Here is a 25,443-nt window from a genome sequence, read left to right on the forward strand (position 1 = left end):
AGGAGAGGACAGACCATGGGAGCAGAAAGAGGTTTGTTGGCACTTGGCCCGGGCCCCACTCTTGGTCGGTAGCATGAGGGGGGGGGGGGGCGGTGGCGGCGTGCAGTGGTCCACTGGTTCTTCCCCGGTCCCAGCTGTGTCTTTTGGCAGCCCTGAGGTAGGCAGATAAAGCAGGGGTGGTAGCAAGCAACGCAACTGTCCCCTGTAGCCATCCTCAGACATTCTCACCAGGGAAAGAGTGAGTAGAAGGAGGCCTCCCGAACTCAAGATACTTTTGTCCTGTAGAACAGTAACCCTTAACTCACCTGACTAGTTAATAATGCATTTAATGTGAATGCATTCATTTCTATTTCTTATATGTATTTATATTTGATGATGTCCTTTGTGCTGTTGTAAACCATCTTGGTTGCTATTTTGAAGGACCTTGTTGCAGTACATAAAAAGTCAAATTAAGAGTGGAGGAGTAGCCTAGTGGTTAGAGCAGCAGGTTATCAAACAGATAAACCAGCACTTGAATCCCACTGACACTCCTTCCGGCCTTGGGTAGGCTGCTTAACCTTCCATTGCCTCAGGTTCAAACTAAGGGGGTCTTTTACTAAGGTTCGCTAGAGTTTTTAGCTCATGTTAAAAATCATCTGGTGCTAAACGCTGAGACGCTCATCCTATATAATAATTTTCACCTACAACGTTCTGACTTGCTGCATGGGACCGTGGCTCATTCCGAGTTGGTCTGCTAGGCTCCGTAGATCAGGCTGACATCACCGTAGCCATTATGATGTCAACTTCAGAACCCGGGGAAAAACAAAACATGCCTCACAGCTGCAGGGGAGAGAGGAGGGTCGCTGGACATGGGTGGCTGGAGGGGGGCAGGGGAGAGAGGAGGGTCACTGGACATAGGTGGCTGCATAGGGGGTCCGGGGGTCGCTGGACATGGGTGGCTGCAGGGGGGGCAGGGGAGAGAGGAGGGTCGCTGGACATGGGTGGCTGCAGTGGGAGAGGAGGGTCGCTGGACATGGGTGGCTGCAGGGGAGCCGAAGAAAACCTTGCTATCGCCCATTTCATTTGTGTCAGAAACGGGCCTTTTTTACTAGTAGGAATATAATGGGCATCTCAGCGTTTAGCACGTGCTAAAAATGCTAGCGCACCTTAGTAAAAGACCCTCATGCATTTTTATTACTGGCAGTGTGAAAACCTGACTGGTTGGGAGGTCTCGAGAGCTGGGCTCTGAGCCACCACATAGAATATTTATACTGAAAAAATGAGTGTTTCAGCATTCTGTTGTCTCTGAAGGGGCAGTATCTAGCCAATGAGATAGCGAGGATTTTAAAACTTCAGTTTTGCATTAACGCAAACATTCCTCTTACGGTTCATTTCAGTGCTGGCTAAGAACAAGCTCTTAGACTTAGAATGATGACCTGATGAAGCCCACTGTACTCACCTGCTGCAGTGAAAAGCGTTGAAGGTCGTGCCAGATCATGGGGGTGATGGTGAATAGCCCCAAACAAGCTGGGGCCAGGCGGCCTGCTCAGAAACTCGGGCTTCAGACCAAAGTCCAATTTGTGTGGATCTGCCTGCATCTGTTTCTAGAATAAATTAAATAATAATAATAAAATGAAGGTAACTGAGCTGAAAATACAGGATGCTAAACATGTAGTGGCGAAGTGTGGATATTAAAAGAGGAAGAAAAAAGCCTTCATTGTCCTGCCTTAAGGTAATTTTACGTCCAATTGCACACACGTGAAAGGCAATTATGTCATATTGAGAAGAAGGAAAAACACTTGGAACCTTCTTGTTTCTTAAATGCTAAGGAACAATGATATCTTGCTCTCATCTGAAGAATAATAGTGTTGGAAATGGACACTGAATAACTCTCTTATAAATAGAAAATATTGGGCCCGATATTCAGACCACGGGAGTTAGTCTGGCTAACTCTTGCAGTCGGGGCTGAGCCCGGATATGCAATGCTGGGCCGTTTCCAGTGATCAGAACTGAATATTCGGTTTATTTCGGCTGGTTCAAACTTAACCGGCCAAGCCGATATTCAGTAACGGCCAGTTAAGTTTGAACTGGCCAAAGATAGGCCTGGTATTCATGCAGCTACATATGGCCACCAAACTTAGCCGGCGATGGACTGAAAATTGGCGGCTACCTATTTCTACTTAATGGTTTATACAATAACCTCCTCATTCTGCAGCAGCTCACCTAACACCTTACAGGTGTAAATGGGAGTAATGACCCTAACTGCTATTCTGTAAAGATGCACTAAAATGGCGTGGAGGGGCATAATAGAACGGGGGCGCCCATCTCTGGGTACAGCCTCAAAAAGGGGTGGAGCCAACTGTATTATCGAACAAGATGGGCAGCCATCTTTTGTTTCGATAATAGGGTTGGGGCCGGCCAAATCTGAACATTTAGGTCAACCTTAGAGATGGTCGACCTAAATGTTGAGATCGCCGGACTCGGTTTTCGCCGATAATGGAAACCAAGGCCAGCCATCTCAAAACCAGCCAAATCCAATTTGGGCAGAGCATGCAAATAGGCATGTATATTATAAATTATAATAATGCACCTGCATAACTGAAAAATATTGGTAGGACCCTATATTCTTCATATAGAGAATGACATGGAGACACAGGGGCCTTTTTACTAAGACGCGGTAGGCTGTACGCGCATGCCCTCCTGGCAGTAATTTCAGATTTGGCGCACGCCCATGACACCTGGATGAATTATTTATTTCCTCTTATGCGTGATTGGCACTTGGTTCGCGCCAAACGGTCACCACACGTGTTGTGCTTGGACTAGATCAATGGGTGGCGTTACGGACTCAGGCCAGTTTTGGGCGTGTGTTGGTTTCATTTTTTTTTTCTACCGGGACTTAGTAAAAGGACCCCAAAGATTGTCCCCATTCCCAATCCATCCCCACCCTGTCCCTGCAAGCTCCGACCCCGCCCCTGCATGTTTTGCGGTTTTATATATTATGTAGGGCCTTTTGTAGTCCTACAACCAACGAAAAACATTACATGTATATTTTTAAATTTTAATCAAAATACTGTTATGTCAAAGAAAATGAAGATTACTTCCAGAAAACAGAGTGAGTGCATATACTTCAGAGTTGAGAAAGACACAGGTGCAAGGTATGCCCCCCATCCCCGCAAATTCAACCTGCATCCCCACTCCATCCTCACAAGCTTTGACCCCCATCCTCAGCCCAGTCCCACAATTCCATTTAAAATCATTACATTTACCATGGATTTCTCGTGGTTTACCACGTATCCCCATCCCTATGTCATTCTTTACTCCTATGGGGTTAGATTTCTTTGGAAAATAACACATGTAGACTTTCAAATACGGTCTACTTGGCTTATTTTCTGATTCTGAAACACACCCTTTGGAACTCATCCCCTGAATGTGATTAAAAGTACATGTGTTTGTACTTTTTCTGCTATATTGGGGGAGGGGGTAAATTTCAAACAGCCAGTTTAGGTGTGGAAACTGATTATCAACCCATGCAATTGGCTTTGACAATTTGTCTCCCCAGGGCCAGTGAAGGCATTCAGTACATTTTCAAACTAGGTTTTTTTTCGACTATTTTATAATACCGAAGACGTTTCATCAATCTATTCTAAATTAACCTGGACATCAAACTCTTTACAGATGTATTCATTCGTGCTTTGGCATGAAAACATCAGCCCAGTAAAACATTTTCCAAAGTTATCCCATACTTTCTTTAATACTACGTGTAAATTCAGCAAAGTGTTTAAAGCATTTCTGAATAAACCACCAGGACATAAGACTGAAGTCTCTCTGTGATAATGGCATGATGCCTGAAAAAGAGCCTTGAAGAAAGGACCAAATGATGTCAGAAAGAATCATCGCTGTGCCGGAGTCCAAGCATTTCATGTTTAAAGCACGTCTCATTTTCATAGGTCTCCCCAAATCTAAGTATCTATGGCAGGGGTTTTCAACCCAGTCCTCGGGGCACACCCAGCCAGTTGGGGTTTTCAGAATATCTGCATTGAATTCAATGGGGATATCCTGAATATCCCAACTGGCTGGGTGTGCCCCAAGGAATGGGTTGAAAACCTCTGATCTATGGGGTAGATATTCAGGCCGCAGCGGTCAGCAGTATTTAAAGGGGTCAATTTACTAAGGTGCGCTGAAAAATGGCCTGCGGTAGTGTAGGTGTGGGTTGTGGGTGCGCGCGGATCCATTTTTCAGCGCACCTGTAAAAAATGCCTTTTTAAAAGTTTTGCCGAAAATGGATGTGCGGCAAAATGAAAATTGCTGCGTGTCTATTTTGGATCTGAGATCTTACCGCCAGCCATTGACCTAGCAGTAAAGTCTCACGTGGTAATGACCTGCGCGCGTCCAATACACACGACCGAAAATACAAATTATTTTTCGGATGCACACCAAAAATGAAATTACCGCAACAGTCACGAGGTAGCTGGGCAGTAACTCCATTCTGGCAGCGTTTGGTGTGCGTAGACGCTTACGCGGCTTAGTATACGGGCCCCTAAGCTGCTTACAGCCACAGGATGAATTAATCCCAGATAGTCAATGTCAGGCCATGTTCATCCTCTGGCATTGAATATCAGGGTATGTAAGATGAACCAGAAATTAAACAGACATCAGAGTTCTTTTGTCTGAAGCGTCTCTTGTAATCCTTTCGAATCATATAGCGGTCTCAAGCTGCCTGAGAATTAGCACTGTTTTCGTGCACTTAAGAGCAAACATTTCCAAAGAGTAGGTTATAGTCTCTTACTGCCTCTGCAGGAGTCAGAATCCAGTAGAAATGGATCACTAAAGCAACAAAAGCAGCACAGCTTCAGTCAGTAATGAAACACAGATTGCTTTCAATTCTCCTTTCTTCTCTGCAGCATGTCTAAACCATGAACAGGTTATGCAGACGTAAGTCTGATGGAAACCTGAACCCAACTCACCTTCACTTTTTGTTGGTGATGGTATATCTGCCAAGCAATGTGAACGTGCATGGCACACCACTTTCCGGGCTTCTGCAAAAATATAAAAATTTTAAAATTTGTGATTTAAAGAAGACATTTAAAATTAAGATTGTTATAATGTTTGTTATGGATGATATAATCCTAAATTTATTTGTCGTCTGTTTTTCTGTAACAAGATTCTCTTGTAATGTTAAAAATTTGTAAAGTATAAATAAAGAATTAAAAAATGTTTTTTTTTTAATTCAACAGTTAACAAGAACTTTCAGTGTCATATTTTTGCTCACTAAAGTTTTCTGTGGTTCTACTCGTCTTTCCTCATATTTTGCTACCAAGAACAAGATACATTTTCAAACGCTTATCTAGTACTTAGACAAAAGGCAATGCAGATAGTCAAAGAGACTAGAGAGTTATCTGATCGGTTTTCAATGGAACAAAGAATGGAGCAGAAGCCTAGTGGTTACAGATGCAGACTAAGAAAAAGGAAACCATGACTCAAATCTATTACTACTATTACTACTTATCATTTCTATAGCACCACTAGACGTCCACAGCGTTGTACACAAAACACGTAAGAAACAGTCCCTGCTCGACAGAGTTTACAATCTATTCAAGTCCTGCTTTCCTTGTAGTCTTGCCCAAGTCACTTCATTTTCATTGCCTCTGGAATAAGTTTATAAGGTGATTCTATAACTGCATGCTTGCGTTGTGTGAGCACAGTAAACACTATGCTGTAGGTGGCATACTGTGCAATTGCAAGGGTGTGTACGCATTAGGGTGCATTAGGCTGTAGTGAATATTCATATTTGATTCAGCCCTGTATAGTGCCTCGTATACGTTATTCTTATTCAGCCGAACAGTGCTTTAAATTTGAATATTAATAATCTGAGGCTCTACTATGCTAATCCTACTAAAATAAACACTTGATCTCTGATTTCACGTTGCTTCTTTTATTATTTGTTATAAGTATATAAGTAACATATGTGTTGCCATACTGGGATAGACCGAAGGTCCTTCAAGCCCAGCATCCTGTTTCCAACAGTGGCCAATCCAGGTCACAAGTACCTGGCAAGATCCCAAAAGAGTACAATATATTTTATGCTGCTTATCCCAGAAATAAGCAGTGGATGTTCCCCAAGTCCATTTTAATAATGGCTTATGAACTTTTCTTTTAGGAAGCTGTCCAACCTTTTTAAAACCCCGCTACGCAAACTGCTTTTACCACATTCTCTGGCAACGAATGCCCAATATTCGTATTTAGCCAAATAATATTTTTCATTATCTGTATTTGGCAGAATAGTAAAAATATGCTCTAGTACATATGGGTGAAGCATGGAGGGGGCACGGGTGTATCTTCCAAAGAGTGCAACTTAACTGTAAGTTGCATGCGCTGCTTGCTGAAGTTACGTGCAGCCGTTTACGCCTGCCATTGACCTGTCATAAATGAGCGCAACTACATTCAGCAGGCCGACGCGGGTTTATGCCAGTATTCTATAATGGAATCTGGGTGTCGGATGCCATTATTGAATTGCATCTTAGATTGTAAACCCTCTGGGATGGGGGGACCTGCTGAACCTGAATGCATCCCAACTTGATCTTGGGTTTAAAATGGTTAAAACTGAAATCAAAAGTTTGGTATTTACATGGCGTTAGATATTTAAATGTAGATGTCTAAAGTAGTGGATGCTCTGGAGGCACTGCCTTGCAACTAGGCACACATGGAATCTTCTCTCCTGTGTACCTGGCGAGATGAACAACGTATCCCCCTGAAATTTTTAGAATAAATACATAAGCAGATCCACAATATTTATGGTAGATTAAACTTGGATCTTTGGAAAAAATATTAAATGATTAGGGCCCAATATTCAGGTAGCAATGGTCAGCGTTTTGCTGCCCGCCACCAGTTTTATTCCTGAATATTCAATGCCGGGCTATGTCTGGGCACCAACACTGGATATCCGGGCACAGGCAGCTGGATAAAATGTAGCCGGTAAGTGCCATATTCAGCATTTAACCGGCTAAGATGAACTGCACAAAGATAGGACTGTGTTTTATGTGGTTATCCTAGCCGGTTAAGGGGTCCTTTTACTAAGCTGTGGTAACTGCTAACGCCTTCTGCAGGACATGCTCAGGCATCTTGTGGTAGATTCCAAATCTACACATGCTAATCGGGGCGATAATTTCTTCTATATTTTGTTGGAGGGGGAGTGTCACAGAGTAACGACTGGGTGTTCCTGCACTAATCACTTACTGCATCCACTAAGCAGATTTATTTAGATTTTGCTCACACCTTTTTCAGTAGTAGCTCAAGGTGAGTTACATTCAGGTACTCTGGATATTTCTCTGTCCCAGGAGGGCTCACAATCTAAGTTTGTACCTGAGGCAATGGAGGGTTAAGTGACTTGCCCAAGATCACAAGGGGCAGCAGTGGGATTTGAACCAGCCACCTCTGGATTGCAAGACCGGTGCTCTAACCACTAGGCCACTCCTCTACTCCACTTAGGTTAGCACAGGCTTACCATGTGAGCCCTTATGGCCCTCAGAAGAGGTGTTGGTAACTGCTCCCGCGGAAATATTTTTTTAATGGTCATGTGCTAATGGCAACATTAGCGCATGGCGGTTAATAGACGAAATTGGCCATTTTCCAGCTATAGTAAAATTGGCCTTACCGTGTGGAAAAAACTGCGTGATGCTGTACTAAGGCCACTTTTTACCACGGCTTAGCAAAAGGACCCCTAAGCGCTGACTCCACCCACAGAAAGCCCAAAGTAGCTGGCTTCAGCTTAGGTACTAACCAGGCATTTTCAGTAGCACTATCTCTGAAGAGACCCAGTTAGCCCTGGACAAGTGATTTAAACAACCAGAAGCCAATTCTGGCTGCTTAAATCGTTTTGAATATCGATCCATTAACTTTTAGCCAAACAGATCAGCTTTTTAGGTGCAAAATAAGCTAATACAGTTTTATCACTTTACTGCATATTTGTTGGAGGTGAACTCAAGGCTATCTCCTGCTTTGTTTACGGTGACTTTATTAGAGCTTGAAAAGTTGAATAAGGGATAAAGTGACAGGTCTCTCATAGAGAGAGAGCGAGAGAGAGAGTGTGTGTGTACTATATCATTCTGAAAATGTCACATCCCAGCAGCGTGCTATTTATTTTTCAAAATATGGCAGAACAACAGGAGTCTGCACATTTTTTATGCCAGTCATTGCATGAGCAATTAAAATTTTCTAGTTTTTTTGCTGAAACATACATTTTGGAACCTGACATTTGTTTTCTGTATTAGTAGGAAGAGTAACAATTGCTTTATCTGCAAAAGGCACATTGCTGGTTTTCACATTTTTAGGTCACTTCACTTCTTGCCTGCTGTCTCCCCAACTACAGCTGTTCCAATTAGTTCTTTATAGAATGCAAGGGTCATGCACTCTCTTTCACATCTAATGCTAATTACCATTTTGAGCAGTTACAGGAATGAACAACAAGCTAAAGGAAATGCGTATGGTCTCCAATGCCTCAAGATCTCCAGCTTCATGCGATACAATCCCATCAAGTTGATAAAATGAAATGGACCCATTTTATAGGAATACTCTTAAAGCAACACTTTCCCCCTAATTCTATAAAAGTCACCAAAAATTGTGCGTGCATACTTAGGAGTATGCGTAATTTAATAGAACAATGAGCTAATTAGTGCCAATAATTGGTTTAAGCAATTATTGCCACTAATTAGATATAATTGACATATTTGTGAGCAAATTTAGGTACACGATCCATGTCTAAAATTTATCCACGATCTGAAAAAGGTGGGAGGGTCATGGGCGTAATGGGGGCATTCCTAAAATTAATGAGTGTTGTTACAGAACAATGGGGATACATGCCTAATTGCTGCAAATGGCCTTGTCTAAAATTAGACACGAACCCCGGGCGTAAACGATGTTCTATAAACCGCGCCTTACTTTAAGCAAGGCTTACAGAATTGTGCTTTTTTGTCGCCAATTTTTTTGTGCCATATATAGAATCTAGCCCTTTTGTTCAGTCTAACTGACCAATTAAAGGCCAATGTACTAAATTTCATCAATGCTGGTCATTAATCCAGTGTTTGATCAGTGCTTTGATGGCAAATGTTAATGAAATGCCTAAGAGATACATAGAGGAGCATAATTGAAAGGGGCGCCCAAGTTTTCCTGAGGACGTCCCGGTGAAGAGCCGGCAAACCCATATTATCGAAACAAGATCGGTGTCCATCTTTCGTTTCAATGTCTGTTACTGGGATTGACTTTCTATTAATTTTCTATTCTCTTTCCTGCTTTGTTCTTCCTTTACTGTCAATTTCACTGTTCTTACTAGGTTTGAATGACTGTTCTTCTTTCCTGTCCAGTTTTTGTAGTTCTTTTTCATTTCACTTTCTTGGGTTTTTGTTTAGATTGAAAACCATCTTGATCTGCAAGCTAGCGAACGTGGTACAGCAAATGTGAATAAACTAAACAAAACTAAAATTTTTCTTAAAATGATGGTTTACACACCAAAATAGCACAAGAGAAGTAAAGGCTGACCCCTGACTAAACCAACTTGGGAGGTGTTGTTGAGAAAACGCTTTATTGATTATTCAAAGAACCCGACACAGTCCGTGGTTCGACACACCGAGGCGTCTACCTCAGGGGTCACAACTGAAATTAACAGAGTACACATGCTAAATAGAATTGCTATCAAAGGTGTACTCTGTGCAATTCAAATCACGTTTTCTCCACATATACACACGAAGGAGAAAGAAATCACACAGCCTACCGGCAAGGAAATGCACTGGTGAGAAAGGCACCAAAATGCCATATGAAAATGATCTCTTAACGTGCATTACGCTTGCATTAGATAAAACAGGCATCTAACATACTTATGTTACTGTTAATACAATTTAGTACATTCACCTCAAAGGGGGTCTTTTAATAGCACTTTATTAAAAGACCCCCCCCCCCCCCCCCCCCCCCAATTAGCTAGGTTTCAAGGCTCTTTGAGAGATTAGTGCCATTATATAGGAAAAATTAACTATAGGCAGCATCAAAACCTACTACGCATCCAATTTCTCCTTTTTGGACAGTCAGCTTTGGAATGCTCTACCAAGATCCATCCGAACAATTAACGACTATCTACCCTTCAGGAAAATGTTGAAGACACATCTTTTCAAGCAAGCTTACACTAATGACCCAACTTAATCCTACCAGCCCATCTACACTACTCTTGCTCTGACATTGACACTGACTCTGACACCGATTATACCTTTGACCTTATCTCCTAATCTCCTTATACTCACCCTCCAATCTTTTCTTCTCCTTCTTTCTATACCATACCCCTTCCCAATCTCTTTTCCTCTTACCTATCCTTGTTTACCTCCCCATATCCAATTCAATTCATATATTCTTAAACCTTACTATTATTATGTTTATTACAGTTGTAATATTCTTTTTACAGGATTTTTGTAATGTTTTTTTTTTTTTACTATATAAGCCGCATTGAACCTGCTGTGTGTGGGAAAGCATGGGATACAAATGTAATAAATAAATAAATAAATAAATCATTTGGGGTCTAGCTTGCACCCAGAAAAACCTGGTTCTTTCTCACTGGTGCCGAGACAATCAGGAAGTGCCTCCTTCCCTCTGGGTACTTTCAGACTGGTTCAGCAGATTGTATTTAGACTTACTTTCTGGGTTTTTCCAATCAGAAAGCTAACAGCAGAAGGATGAACCATCAAAAATGCATGCTTTACTGGGTTACCTCGGAATAAATGCAATGTAAGGTACAATCCATCCACTGCACATACTGAACATTAAAAAGACCCCACCAGTACTCCGAGGTTTTGAAGATGACCTCTTTACTGCCCCCAGCTTTAGCCAGACATCCCCAAAAAGCTTATAACCTTCTTCTTAAAGGCTTTCTTACCCTCAGCATGGGCCTGAACGGATCTGTCAGCTGTAAAGAGAAAATGACAACTCCGTTACATACCTGCCACTCAAACAATCGTTTTAATTAACAGATTCTTATTGCTTCATTATGGAGGGAAATTTACATTAGGATTTTACTTTCAAATGAAGCTCTTCTGCAGAATAATTAGTCCATTTCCACAGCATTAGAGCCGAGCTCCCTCCCCTTCCTCTAGCATGATTGCAATGCATCAGTGGTGACAACCTCCAGAACAGCAGTCATAAAGAGCTAGTTACCCTCCAGCTATTCACTTTTAGCATACAAAGCAAAAAAATGTACTAATCTGGAAAACAAGACTTTACAATGTCTCCAGGCAACTCCTGTTTACATCTTTAATGATTCCCTTTGTTCAGAGGGGAATTTCCTTTGGTCGGGTCTTATTGATGTGTATGTATACGTGTGTGTGTGTGTGTGTGTGTGTGTGTGTGTGTGTGTGTGTGTGTGTGCGTACTGGGTCAACATTCAAAGGGACTTGCATGTTTATTGGTTACCGCTAAATATTTAAGTCTCCTACCCATGAATTTTCAGTGGTATGATATGGTTAATGCTGCCAAAAATTCCCCTCTAAGAGGGGAAGTTATCAATCTGGGCTACCATTAAGACAGATTATTTTACTGTTAAACCCTGTTATTAGTAACTAGGTCTCAATGCATAAAATGGGGCCTGTGCTAAAATAATATGAGTTAGTGCTAAAATAACCCAACTTAACAGTAGCCCACTTTGATATCTTTCCCCCTAAATGTTCCAGCACCATCTGATACTGCCAGAGGGGAAATGGGACTTGATATACAGCCTTTCTGAGGTTTTTGCAACTACATTCAAAGTGGTTTACCTATATTCAGGTACTTATTTTGTACCAGGGGCAATGGAGGGTTAAGTGACTTGCCCAGAGTCACAAGGAGCTGCAGTGGGAATTGAACTCAGTTCCCCAGGATCAAAGTCCACTGCACTAACCACTAGGCTACTCCTCGGTGCAACAAGGGCATTTTGCCTAACTACATGTACAGTGGCAATATTTCGCTGGTTTCTCTGGTTAAGTTCAAGTTGCTCCTGAAAAGTTATTTCTTTAAACCTGCTTTCAATTTGCCCTTGGAATGAAAATTTTCCCTTATATGGCACGAAGACCTGCCTAGGCTAGGCGGCGCCGATGGGAGGCCACCTCCCTCCTCCAACTTAAGGTAGGGGGGGGTGGGGGGATTGACCGCGGCCCTGTTTTGATTTTGTAAGCGATTTTCTTTGAGGAGGCATGGTGGGAAAGACAGGGCCGCTGAGAGACCCAGCTAGGCCTGGAGAAGGACTGCCCCGCCCCACCTGGGCCACCACGCCACCCCACTCCCCATATTCAGGCTACCCCCTTACTTTCCTGTGTGAGTCAGTCCCTTGGTCTATCGACTCCTCTCCTGCTGCTGTGTGCCAGGACCTGGATGATTGCATTAACATGATATCGCATCATCTGGGTCCCCGCACGCATGCAGGAGCAGGAGAGACAGACCTGGAAGAAGCAAGCTTGTTGAGGCCGGGCCCAGGGAATTTTGCCCCCCCCCCCCCCCCCGCCTCTCGGTGGTCCTGGGGAATTAGCCAGCTAGTGTGTTATACTTATCGCGTGTTAATTGACTAACACAGAAACACCTCCTAAAAAAAATACTAAGAAAGCCTCAAAAAGTGCCACATAAAATTTGCAGTTAGCGTGTGGTAAAATCTCACTAATTTTAGTGCACTTTAGTAGAAGGGTCTCTAGATTTGTAAGACCAGACAAATCAAAATGCAAATCTTTTTATTTATTTCAACATTTGTACCCCACCTTTTCCAATAGAATATTGGTTCCAAGTGGCTTACAAACTTGCTTGTATTGTCGCATATGTTGCCTGCATAGTCTCATGTTTAGACAGTGTGTGATTCAGATGAAGTTAGGATTACCTGGCTTCTTCAAAGAACAATTTTCTGAAGAAGAAAGCTTTAAGGGCTTTCCAGTAATTAAGACAGTTGTTCGTGCATTTTAGGCCTTTTGGAAGCTTGTTCCATGCCTTGGTGCATATGTAGCTAAAGCCTGATGCGAGAGAAGATCTGTACTTAACCCCCTTGAAGTTGGGGTAATGGAAATAAAGGCGCGTGATCAGAAAAAAAAATAATTAAAAAAATGCGTACAATACTGCCGTGTTAAGAATGGATTTAGCGCATGGTTATCTCCCATGTTAAAACGTGCTATGCCCATATTCTAACGCATCTTAGTAAAAGGGACCCTGACTGCAGTAACGTCACTCACTATCCAATTATGGGCCTGACTATCAGATTTTTCAGCCGTGGTAGCAGGTGTTAAAAAAAGAAACACTGCTATTGACCCAGTATTTTTATCTGAGCATAAACACACCCCCTCCGGATATCGATCCTGTGGCAATAAGTGTTTTTTTTTTGTACATAAGTAATGCCACACTGGGAAGACCAAGGGTCCATCGAGCCCAGCATCCCGTCCCCGACAGCGGCCAATCCAGGCCAAGGGCACCTGGCGAGCTTCCCAAATGTACAAACATTCTATACATGTTATTCCTGGAATTGTGGATTTTTCCCAAGTCCATTTAGTAGTGTTTTATGGACTTGTCCTTTAGGAAACCGTCTAACCCCTTTTTAAACTCTGTCAAGCTAACTGAATATTCAGTGGCAGTATCTGGATAGTGGTGGTCACTGAATATCTGTAATCAGCGCTGGCCAGTTGCGCTAACTGGTTAGCGGCAATATTCAAACCCCTGGCTAGATAGGTACAGTTTTGTAGTACATTTTTGATTTTGCACTATTCTGGTACCATAATATATTGTATTATATTTAATATGTATTTTTAAATGACTTTTGTTATTTTTATATTTTGTCCTGATTGTCTTTATGAATTTCTGTGAATATTTTTTGTACACCACTCAGATTTGAAGATGGAACAGGATAGCTATCTGGCTAAGGGTCTAAATATCGCCACTAACTGGATAACCTCCGACTTCGTTCAAGTTCCACCCAAAGTCTGTCCTGGCATTATCATGGGTGAGAAAGAATTCTATAAATGCACTAAAAGTTAGGCCCCAAAGAACTGGGTGCTAAGGCAGTATTGTATAATGGCGAGGTTGAATGCCAGATCTGTTGTAGAATACTAGCGTAAGTCTTTAGTGTATTTGCTAACCTTTAGGCATGACCAGTTATACCATATCTACAGCTGGCATGAATGCTGGAAGCTAAAATAAGTAGATGGGTATATAAATGCATCTATTCCATAAAGTGCACACAAGAATAGTCGGAACACCCCTGACACCCCATTCCCACGTTAACACCCCCTTTGCAGTTGTGCATCAGAAAAGTTAGGTGCTAAGTTTACAGATTAGGGGCATAAGTCCATTATGCATTCAACAACTAATTAGTGCTTGTTAATGCCCATTACTGGTACTTATCTCCAATTAAGGGCAATTTAGCATCAATGAGCTAATTACGTTACACCTGTAACTGGCTCTAGTCTCTAACTGGGTGCGTATTTTCGAGCCCAGCTTTAGACGCCATTTATAGAATTTGGGGGGGGGGCACTCCTACTCAGATAAGTGCCTTTGAATATCACCCCCAAAGCATGCCCTGGATGTAAGGTAAAGAAAGGAAAAGACAGCATGTACATTTGATTTTTGAATGTGACTGCGCAGTACTGCTCCCCTTCTACCTCCACATAACTTTAAGTGTGGATACCATGTGGCTGCAAATTTTCAATAGATAACAACACCTGCAATTTCCTTTTGAAAATTTGTTGTGATGTACAGAGACTGAAAGTGCCAGTGTGCCTTTACAAACAATTCAGGCTACTAAAGGTTGCCCCACCCTGCCCCCTTTCACACCCTCGCTCCGCCCCCTGTCACATTTCCCCTCCCTCCTGTCACACACCCTGTCACCCCCCCTCCCTTTACCTTACTACTGCCCTGGTGGTCCAGTGACCTCTTCAGGGCAGGAAAGAGCCCCCTCTCTTTCCTGCCCTGCATGCATCCTTCGTGTTGCTGATCTCAGCAGCGATTCAAAATGGCCACCGAGAGTTGAAGTCTCGCGAGGTCACTTCAACTCTCGGTGGCCATTTTGAATCGCTGCCGAGATCAGCAACAGGAAGGATGCACGCAGGGCATTCTCCGGGCAGGGCAGTAGTAAGTAAGGAGAGGCTAGCAATCTGCCCGTTTGTCCACCCACCAGCCTGCCCGCTTTTCCAGAAATCCAGACAAATGGGCAGATTGGCAAAACCCACCTGGTTGACCGGACATGCCCTCAAAAAGAGGACATGTCCGGGTACATCCGGACATATGGTAACCCTGTTCTTACATGTTAGTACCTGCTTACATTTTGATCTCATATACACATGATTAACAAAAGGCATCTTCTACTGAATTTTCAGACATGCTTAGGCTCTAAGCATTTGTAAAGTGAATTTATTAGGTTACAAATGGTTAAAAATAACAGATCTGATATACATTCTTCTGCCACTTTTGCTATATCCAGTGAATAAATCCCAATTCCCCACACCAATGATATAAGCTAGGCAAAATTGCTTCAGTTCAGTATCATTTTATGGTAATGCTGACTGATGCAGCTGTGAGTTATGTGATGTTGACAATTCTACGATGGGGTGAAAGTGAAAGACATTAATTTCTTTTTGCAAGGACAGTGAAGAATGTACAGGATGATCTAATTTCGTGGACATGATTACATTCAAATAAAGATTATAGGTGTACAACATACCCTGGGGTCTTTCTGTAGGAGCGTATGTGGGACTGTTCCCGGCCTGGCTGCTACATCAATAGGGTTGGAAGTCTACCAAAATTACAAAAATACAATTAGACACTTCTGAAAGAAAAGTATAAATTAACACTAGCTAGAAAAAAAAAAAGAAGCAATTTATTAGCAAGAATTAAAGTCAGAGATTCTTTGTCCCACAGCTTCTTCCAATTTCACTGGACTTCCCGATCAATTGGACGCTCTTCAATGAGCAACACTACTATACATCTTTATTTGCAGTTATCTCAGGCTGTTCCATGGATTTATCTCCTCTTCCCACCTTTTCCTAACTGAACCATCACAGCTACAGTCCTGGCTGAGAGAAAACCTGGGTAGCTGGTGCAATACCCCCTCTGGTCAGCAGATGTCACCATTGTGCAATCGCTAGAACTCCCTCCATTCTAGGGTGCTGTGAATGCCTATAGTTCAAAATCTGTGTCTTGTTTAGAACTTTCACCATGTATTTACTTTATCATTACTTTTCAGCAGTTTCTTCCTTCTCTCACAGGCACAATTTCACATTGGGGGTGGGGGCGGGGAGGTGGCTTTCATTTTTTCCTGTTAACTGGGCTTTCACCTCTTTTAAGAACCAAGCTATACAGCACTATGGTGCTATAAATCTGCATTCCGGGAGCCACTAACAGCAGCTCTCTATGAAACTCGTAGACCTTAGGTTTACCCTCTACATGTTGCACTTGAGTAAGGGCTAAGGCTCTATCCACCAGAAAATGTAAAATCTGACTATGCAATGACCCCTCTGGCCCAAGGAGCAGAAGCCTGGCCTGGGAACTGAACTTGGATCTTCTGTATGGAAGTCAGCAGCATTCCTCATCCCCACTAGACCCCAGGGATTTTAAAAGGTAGGTCTGGAGTGAGGATGTAGTAGAGCTAAAGGAGGATAAGGGGGTTTTGTAAAATCCTGACTTTTACTGCTTCTTAATAACCACCCCCTTTAATTCCTTGGGGAACGTTAGCCCTAGGTCCCATAATTCTAAAGATTTTTCCATTAGCATATTTCTTTCGATATCATATCATTTATGCTATAATGGAATAAAGTAGTGTGATTCTATGCTAGCCTTCTCGGATTTATAAAAATAAAGATCAACCAACAAGGGACAGGTGACACCATTTTTTAAATAGGCTAACAATACATTTGTGGCTAACCTTCCAGAGCTCTGCCCTCTTATCAGTTCAGTGTCACAGACATAGTGTTAGTCTCAGGAAAAGAGGATTACCTACAACTTGGAACACAAGAGTTGCCCTATTGGATTAGACCAAGAGTCCATCTTGCCTAGTATCCTATTTTCAACAGTGGTCAGTCCAGGTCACAAGTACCTGGTAGAATCCAAAATAGAAGCAAGATTCCAGGTCTTCCTTAATAATGGCTTATGGACTTTTCCTACAGAAATTCATCCAAACCTTTTCTAAACCCAGCTATGTTAACTTCTTTTATCACTTGCTCTGGCAATGAGTTCCAGAGCTCAACTGTATGTTGAGTGAAAACATATTTTTTTCTTGTTTGCTGATCCATATTTAGGGTAACGGTCTAGCAACCCATAGTAGATTTGTGTATGAACATGTCTTCTGCTTGATAAACACACTAGTTCCATCTTTGGATTGATCAGTGCAACGCACTTCTGTTCCCTCGCGGTGTTAGGCGTGGGAAAGGTCATTTCATGTTATTCTTAGCCTGAAACACCCCACCCCAAAAATGGTTTTAGATTTTTGTCTGCTGCCCTTAAAAGTGGGAGTGGAGGAGTGGTTAGAGCACCGGTCTTGAAATCCAAAGGTGGCCGGGTTCAAATCCCACTGCTGCTCCTTGTGATCTTGGGTATGTCACTTAACCCTCCGTTGCCTCAGGTACAAACTCAGATTGTGAGCCCTCCTGGGACAGAGAAATATCCAGTGTACCTGAATATAACTCACCTTGAGCTACTACTGAAAAAGGTGTGAGCAAAATCCAAATAAATAAAGAAAATGACACAGGAAACTAAACAAAAAAGTTTGAGCTTCACCCACCTGGCATTAACCCCATAGAACTCCTCTCCTCTTCTATTTCCCCACAGCCTGTAATCACCTTTTCTTAGAAACATTCCCAATATTTGCAGTAGAATCTAGGGAGCCAGTTTTATTTTCTGTCATTGTTAACAGAACACCAGCAGCATTTAGAATTACTCTGATATGGCCGGGGGAAAATGAAAGATGGGCAGGGCTTAAACCAACAGTCTACTATTCTGTTTCGAAAAACAGAAGGTGCGTTTGATAATTGCCCTCCACATTCTGGCACCAATTCCTTCCCTCCATGGGAAACATAAATAAATAAATATCTACAAAAAAGATCAGTCGCATTACAACTAACAATTAAGCTCTAGATTCGTTAACAGGCTGATTAACATACATATGAAGAACTGTGCTAATGAACTGCAATCTACATATTCAATCAGGAAACTGGCCTGGGAGGACCTGTTTCAAGACTGGAAGAGTCCTTGCTGAGGCAAGGTCTTTGGTGGCATAATTTGAGAATAATTGGACATGGGAGGGAACAGTAGCACAGAAGAAAACAATCTGTGCCCGTTGTTCAAAATGCAAGTCTTAAAAGTGTTGTTTTATTTTATTTCAAAGAACCTTGTGTATACTTGAAGGAACTGAAAGAATATAAACCAAGCAAAACAAAGAGGGACTATCTGAAGGCTAGAAGCCGACCTAATTTTGGTTTCCGTTCTAGCTTTGGCATTGAAGCCGGCCCACAATTCATGTTTGGACTTGTTTCAGTTTCAGGCAAAAATGTCAGTGCGTTTTCAGCTGAAAACAAAACTATGCTACACTGCCTCCACTTCCTCCCAGACCAGAACCCTTCCCGGACCCACCTATCAGAGGCAGTCCTCCTCTCAGGCCTACTGTGTTGTTGATGGCTAGTAGGGGCAGGAGAAATCCTTGCTCACTCCTGCCCATGCTGGCTCCTGTCTCAAAATGGCTTCTGTGACCTCCAACAGCAGTCTCTCCACTTAAGTGAATATCGGAGTGGTCTTTCTACAGTGTTTACACAACGTTGAGCTACAAGCGCATCACAATTACAAAGGTCTTTCTCAAGACCAGTCCGATATTCACTTAAGTGGATCTTTATTGCTTTATTTATATATCGTTTTGGAGATCACAGCACTTTATGACCCCTGAGGCAGGCGTTTAGTGCTGAAACACGGTGCCGTGTCGGGCTTTGCATGGTTGCAAGTACCCACAATAAACTCTCTCGTGTCCCTGGTCTTTCTCAAGCCTTCTCCAACTTCCCACTATCGTCTGCTGACTACATTCTACGGTTTCCTTTTTTACTCATTTCTTGATGCCACGCTTACTGCACTTTGCCAAATTGCCTCCTTAGTGCATAAATATAAGCCTCTTGACATAGAATTGCCCTTTAAGTGTAAGGTGCTGGCCACCTAATCACCACCCAGTCTCCTCTTCACCCCATTTTGCAGTATGCAGTCCAGGGCCAGCTCAAGGGATGGACCAGGTGAGGCACTGGCTCAGGGCACCAAAAGCCTGCCTCATTTGCTCCACTGCATTGGCTAAAACCTGCTCCTCCAGCTAACAGCAGCTTGTCCCACACCTCCAGCATATTCCTCTTCTTCCCTGGGTCTAGCAGAGAAGCACACCTAACCATGAAATATCAAATAAATCAAATTTTAAACAGCAGAAGAAAAGTACTAAGAGCCTTCAAAACAGGGACACCAAATCCTTTTAATTGTATAACTTAAATACCAATGTTGTGTTAATGACCCAACATGGGCCTTGTTTCGGCGCACAACTCCTGCATCAGGGGTCAATCATTGATTCTTAAGTAATTCAGGCTGAAAAAGCCTGACGTACAATGGAGATACCTCCTTTCCCGCATGATGCAAATAGAGTGGAGTTCCCTACTTCTCACCGTCGAATACAAAACAGTGCTTCTTGATCTGATAATGCTTTATTTTCTGCTGTTTTGGACTTTGTAATAAATCAAATTTTGCCAGGTCTTTTTTACAGATTTCCAGGTCGCCTACTATGGGGTACACAAGAGCGCTTTGGGTAGAAAATCTCATTGCAAGATTTCGTGTTCACAGCTTCCAAAGTGCATACATGGGTCTACTCATCAGGCCTACTCATGGAACTTATTATTCCTTTATAAATATCCTTGTTTTAGTAACTAAACATCCGAGGTCTCTACTACCTCAAACTATTGACCATGTTTCTCTTACCTTAGGTTGAAATGCCCCTTGTAGTGAGCCAAAAGGACCAGTTGGGGGAATCATGGGAGGAATGCCTGACACTGCAGGAGGATAGGAGTGGAACAACTGGAATAAGAAAATACAAGCATTAGGGGGAAAAAAATGCTATCTAGCCACAAACTACTAAGCTCACAGAAACAATCCTGTAGTGAGAAGCAGGAGATGAAAATGGAAGGCGGTGATCATGTTCAACAGTATTAGTTCAAAGTGTCAATGAAGATGCTTTAGATGTCACAAAATGTTTAACTAAGAATGTACAAGCACCTTAACATCAATCAGCCAACAAACTATGCCCTGGATGAGGCTCTTGTTAAAAACTGACTTTTTGTAATTACTAATTATTAAATTTAATCAAAGTCCTAAATGCTTAGAGATTTCAATGCATATCAAAAGCTGTAGGTATACTGAGCCAAATAAGACCCATGGAAATGACTAGCTAATTAAAAAATGAGGCTTCAAGAGTTCTAGGATTTCACTCCATTAAAACTCAATTAGTGCGTTAGAGCTTTAATAGTTCTATAGGAAATGAGAAAATATGCACAATTATTACTTCATTAGCTGGTTTTAGCGGCTATGTTTTCACTCCTAATGGTAATCTATGAACCATTTGATTTTCAAAGATTGATATTTCGGTCAGCTCTAAAGAAACACTGGTAAATATTACACGTTGTAGAAGTACAGAAAAAAGGCTTCAGTTTAGATTAGCATAGTTGGGACAGAGCCAAGAAGACCAGAAACCGATAAATCAGTGAGCAGCAGAAGTAAGCCCACGGACTTTCTTCTCCTAAAGAATACAAGTGACCTGGCTTGGCCACTGTTTGGAAACAGGATACTGGGTTAGATAGACCAATGGTCTGACCCAGTATGGCTACTCTTATTTTCTTAAGTCAATGAAAATTTCCAAAGGGAAAAACAATAATCAAGCGAAGGAAGAAAGATGGTTTAACACCAGATTGTCTTTATTTTTCTTGCTATATTACATACTATAAAGTCACAGGCTTCCTCACTCAGAAGTGTCACTTGTGGCTGTTAATGATAAATTTCCCAGCAGAACTATATCAAAGAAATGGCTAATGTGAAGCTTGACATAGCAAGACTGGGCAAAGTATCACAGAGCTCGACAGTTTTTGTATGAGCGGAAAAGAGGCAAATAGTTATAATTGGGTCATGTTTACTAAGCCGTGCTGTAGGCATGCTATCGTTTTAAAAATGCTAATGCTAGAGACACCTATAGGAATATATCGGTGGCTCTAGCATTAGCGCGCACTAAATCTTCGTGCACGATAAAAACGCTAGCGCGCCTTAGTAAACAGGGCCCCTTGTACGGAAAACTCTTTTAAAGGGGGTTTTAAGGGCCCTGTTTACTAAGATGCGTTAGCGTTTTTATCATGCACTAAGATTTAGAGCGCGCTAACGCTAGAGCCACCGATATATTCTTATAGGTGTCTCTAGCATTAGCATTTTTACTAAGGTGCGTGAGAGTTTTTAACGTGCCTACAATTAGCGCATGCACTAACTGTGTAGGCTCAACAGGGATATTGTGTATATGGTTAACACGTGTGCATGATTAAGCATTAAAAACACTAACGTGCCTATAACACGGCTTAGAAAACAGGGACCTAAGTTTATTTCTGCTACTAAGATCTCTTATAACTTTGCAACCCAACAAACTATACAGAGTAAGGGATAATAACTCATCATTGCCATTAATAACACAGACATTTTTACAGAGCTTAGCTTAAAAAATAAATTTACTATTACTGATTTTTTTTTTTTTTAATTCCAGAACCCTCATCTATGGTTTCAGTAATTGGTAAATAAGACACTTCACAATTAATCTACTGTTAGACTGAATTCTAAGGTCTCTATTAAGTTAAATTTGGAGGTGGGCAGGTTTGTTATCTCCCCACCGCTTTCTGAACTGGCCTGAATATATTTTGTCTGCAGGCAAAAAAATATTCAGATATTTTTCCAAACAGGCATGTCAATTCTACTGAATGGAACGAAAGTGGGCCACATCTTATTTTACTATTGCTTTTATTAATTGCAGCAAAGGCATTTCCGTGGGTAAAGCTCTATTTTTTCAGTACCCACCCTTCCTATAGGGATGGATTGTCATTTGTAATGACATGGGAAATATCAACAACATATACCATGTTGCTGCATGCCATTAACAAACGAAAACGAGCAGAAAAACACATTTTGTGTTTTTCGTTCGCCGATGAGTGCACGTTCTTCACGACGTTGAAACAAAAATGAAGACTAACCACACCACACCAAAACAAACAATGCTGCAAATGACACAGGAAATGAAATGTAACGAAAACTTTTCGGCTACCCATCCCTGCCTTGATGTGGGCAAAAGTCTGCAAAGTATGTCATGAAGACATGCACTTTTGTCCCATTCACTTTTTAAGTCTTCCAGTGGGCAGGGTTAGTTGGAAGAGAGAGCACTGCAGGTAATATAGCTTTGGATTTCAAAACTATAGGGCTTTATAGTACGGTAAGAGTTTAATGGCTTAAACGATAACTGCAAAACCTCCATGTTAACTAACGGGCCTAGGCAGGAATCTTGATTGTTGTGTTTTCAACTGTTTGCCATTCAGTTAACGAAGAGACCAATTCTTTACTATGTGTTAACTCAGTGGTTCCCAAACCTGTCCTGGGGGAACCCCAGCCGGTCAGGTTTTCAGGATATCTGCAATGAATATTCATGAGTTAGACATGGAAATTTAACTCATGAATATTCATTGCACATATCCTGAAAACCTGACTGGCTAGGGTTCTCCAGAATTTAGACGGTATTGCTGACATTCAGCGCTGGCACCCGGATAACTGGGCATAGTTAGGACTGCTTTTTGTCAACGTCAATGTTACCCTTCATGACCGCAGCTTTCCCATAACTTGGGTTCAGCATAGCTCTGCCGGTGGGGGGAGGCGGGGCTAGTGCCGGGCAAGACTTCTACTGTCTGTGCCCTGAAAATGGCAGATACAAATCAAGGTAAGGTATACACAAAAAAGGTGTGAACATTTACACTAGCTTTACGGCTGCTGTAAGTAATTGTGCCTAAAATATTGGAGCATTCTTGAACTAGGAAGGTGGATAGGAAGATGGGGGGAGTGGGAAGGTAGGTCCTATGACAGTGCTCTCCTGGCTTGGGGGGGACCCGGACAAAGTCCCACACTGTACCGGAGGGCTTCCAATGTCTTTCTTTCAATGTTAGAAGTCTGAGTTACGCTTAGCTTCCTCCTCTAACTGCTAAAGTTAAAACATTACTACGGTTGCTCATGGTTTATCTCACCTTTTGATGTAAAATAGACTTTTTAATTCATGTTGTTGTGCTCATTTTCTTATGCTTTTATTAAACTCTAGATGTGCTTTGCATATTATTTGTCACTGCATCTCGAGTCAAGCTTTCTTAATGCATTTATTTTAAAAATGTGCACTAAACTTTAATACATGTTATTATTCATGTTTTATTACACTTGCCTCGATTTGGTTAAAAATGCATGTTAAGTGGGGAATGAATGCACTTTTAACTGAAGTAGGAAAGAATATTTTCAGATGGATAGTTTATGCAGGTAAAACCTCCATATGTCTAATAAATCAAAAAGTGATAGTATCAAATCTCTTAATAAACTAAACTGCTTTTTGCTCGTGTAAACAGCTTTACTACTATTACAAATCATTTCTATAGTGCTACTTTCCATTCACAATCCATTTATTAGCAGTGGTCTGGAATGCAGTTCTGCTACGGGGTGTTCTGTTCCAGACCCTCAATCCCAGGCAGGGGCGTAGCCAGAAAACAGATTTTTGGGTGGGCCTAGGCAAGAACTGGGTGGGCACCAAGTGTTTTCCCCCACCCCCACAACCAAAAAAATATCTCAGCTGGTGGGAAAACGCTTCTTTCCACCTTGGCAGTCTGCTGCAGGCATGCACTGAAAACTGAGAATGTGCAGGTGCCGGTATCGTGGAGAGTAGCCTAAATATGTGCTACTGTTGGATGGGCCTAGGCCATAAGTGGGTGGGCCCTGGCCCACCCGTGGCTATGCCACTGCTCCCAGGCAGCTCGCAGGAAAGAAGAGAAGAGGGGTGAGCAGGGTGTAGCCAGACCTCGCGGTAGAAGGGGGCCAGAGTCCGAGGTGGGGGGCACATGTTGGTCTGCTGCCCCGCCGCCCCCCCCCACCCTAGCAAATACCTTGGCTGGTGAGGGTCCCCAACCCCCGCCAGCTGAAGCGCTGTCTAGCGCCAGTTTCCGGTGCCACCGCGTTGCCTGCCCTGCTCTGTCTTCCCCTCACATCCTGCACGCTCCTTTTAGTGAAATTGAGTATGCTCTGTTTCACTAAAAGGAGCGTGCCGGACGTTAGGAAAGACAGAGCAGGGTAGGCAAAGTGGCAGTGCCAGAGACCAGCGCCGGACAATGCTTCAGCTGGCGGGGGTTGGGGACGCCCGCCAGCAAAAACAGGGGCCTATATGAAATTTGGGGGCCAGGCCCCTGTGGCCCCATGTAGCTACGCTACTGGGGTTGAGCCTGAAGCAGATTAGAAAATGATTACTCTGCTCCCTAATGCAGCCCTCTTCTTCTGGTGTTTCTGCCCCTGGCCCACCTGCTCCTTCCTCCAACCCTGCAGTTCCAGATCCTTTTGGTCTTTCAGTTAAGCCCTGATGTTTAGGAAACACCTCAAGCCAAATTATGGGCTCCCAAATGATTGCTGGCCTTCTTCCATAATTTAGTATAATTGCTCTATCCTTTTTCAATTTTGAACTCCAGTAGTCAGATTCTAATCTGATTTAGATACAGCCCAACTCACTGAGACAGGATCCCTTTTCCATCAAAGGCTCCTGGTTCCTAATAAATCTATCACAATTTTCCCTAAACAGTTTCATCCACATGATGAGATTCCAGAGCTATGGAATGGTTAAGGGTCTGGAAAATGACTTTCAAGGCAAAAAAGCGTAAAATCCATGTTTTTGAGACACACAAATTCATAAGTTATGTTTCAATTAGAAGGAGAAAAACTGGAAACTGTCAAACACAAAAGATCTAAGAGTGATTGTTTCAGTTAGCTAAAATGGTAGAAGCCAGAAAGGAAGAAACTTAACCAGGCAGACTGGACTGACCAATCAGTATTTATCTGCCATGATACTCTGTGCAATAGTTTTGGACTGATTGGCTAATTAACTTTATGCCAGGATTCCACATAATGATGGGGTTCTGCCTGGCTAAATGTCAATCTATATTAATGGTATTTGCTCTCAACTGTATCAGAAGGCAAAACAAATTACAGAATTTCCTCTTTCAAAATTTTAATCCAACATGCTGAATTCACCTGTATTAAATAACGCCAAAACGTGAAACAATGTGAAGTCTTATTTGGACAGAAGATCTAGGTATGAATTGGGGACGTCCAAGCCCAGATGTTCCCAACTGCCCGAGCATTTCACAACAGGCTCAGCTGAAGAAGAGGTTTTTG

At 42.3% G+C, this 25,443-nt stretch overlaps 1 protein-coding gene across 5 annotated transcripts in view; it reads right to left on the minus strand.

Moving 5' to 3' along the window:
- AUTS2 (activator of transcription and developmental regulator AUTS2) overlaps window positions 1–25,443 on the minus strand; it is a 1,384,488-nt gene that overhangs the window by 20,230 nt on the left and 1,338,815 nt on the right. For all 5 annotated transcript variants that reach the window (XM_030186244.1, XM_030186241.1, XM_030186242.1 and 2 more), the window contains 5 exons: window positions 19,939–20,034; window positions 15,671–15,742; window positions 10,889–10,918; window positions 4,944–5,015; window positions 1,439–1,583 (listed from right to left, as the gene is read on the minus strand). In XM_030186244.1, coding sequence (XP_030042104.1) covers window positions 1,439–1,583; window positions 4,944–5,015; window positions 10,889–10,918; window positions 15,671–15,742; window positions 19,939–20,034 — 415 coding nt within the window. The remainder of the gene's footprint in view (window positions 1–1,438; window positions 1,584–4,943; window positions 5,016–10,888; window positions 10,919–15,670; window positions 15,743–19,938; window positions 20,035–25,443) is intronic.

This window comes from Microcaecilia unicolor, chromosome 13, assembly GCF_901765095.1.
Source record: "Microcaecilia unicolor chromosome 13, aMicUni1.1, whole genome shotgun sequence".
Taxonomy (NCBI): domain Eukaryota; kingdom Metazoa; phylum Chordata; class Amphibia; order Gymnophiona; family Siphonopidae; genus Microcaecilia; species Microcaecilia unicolor.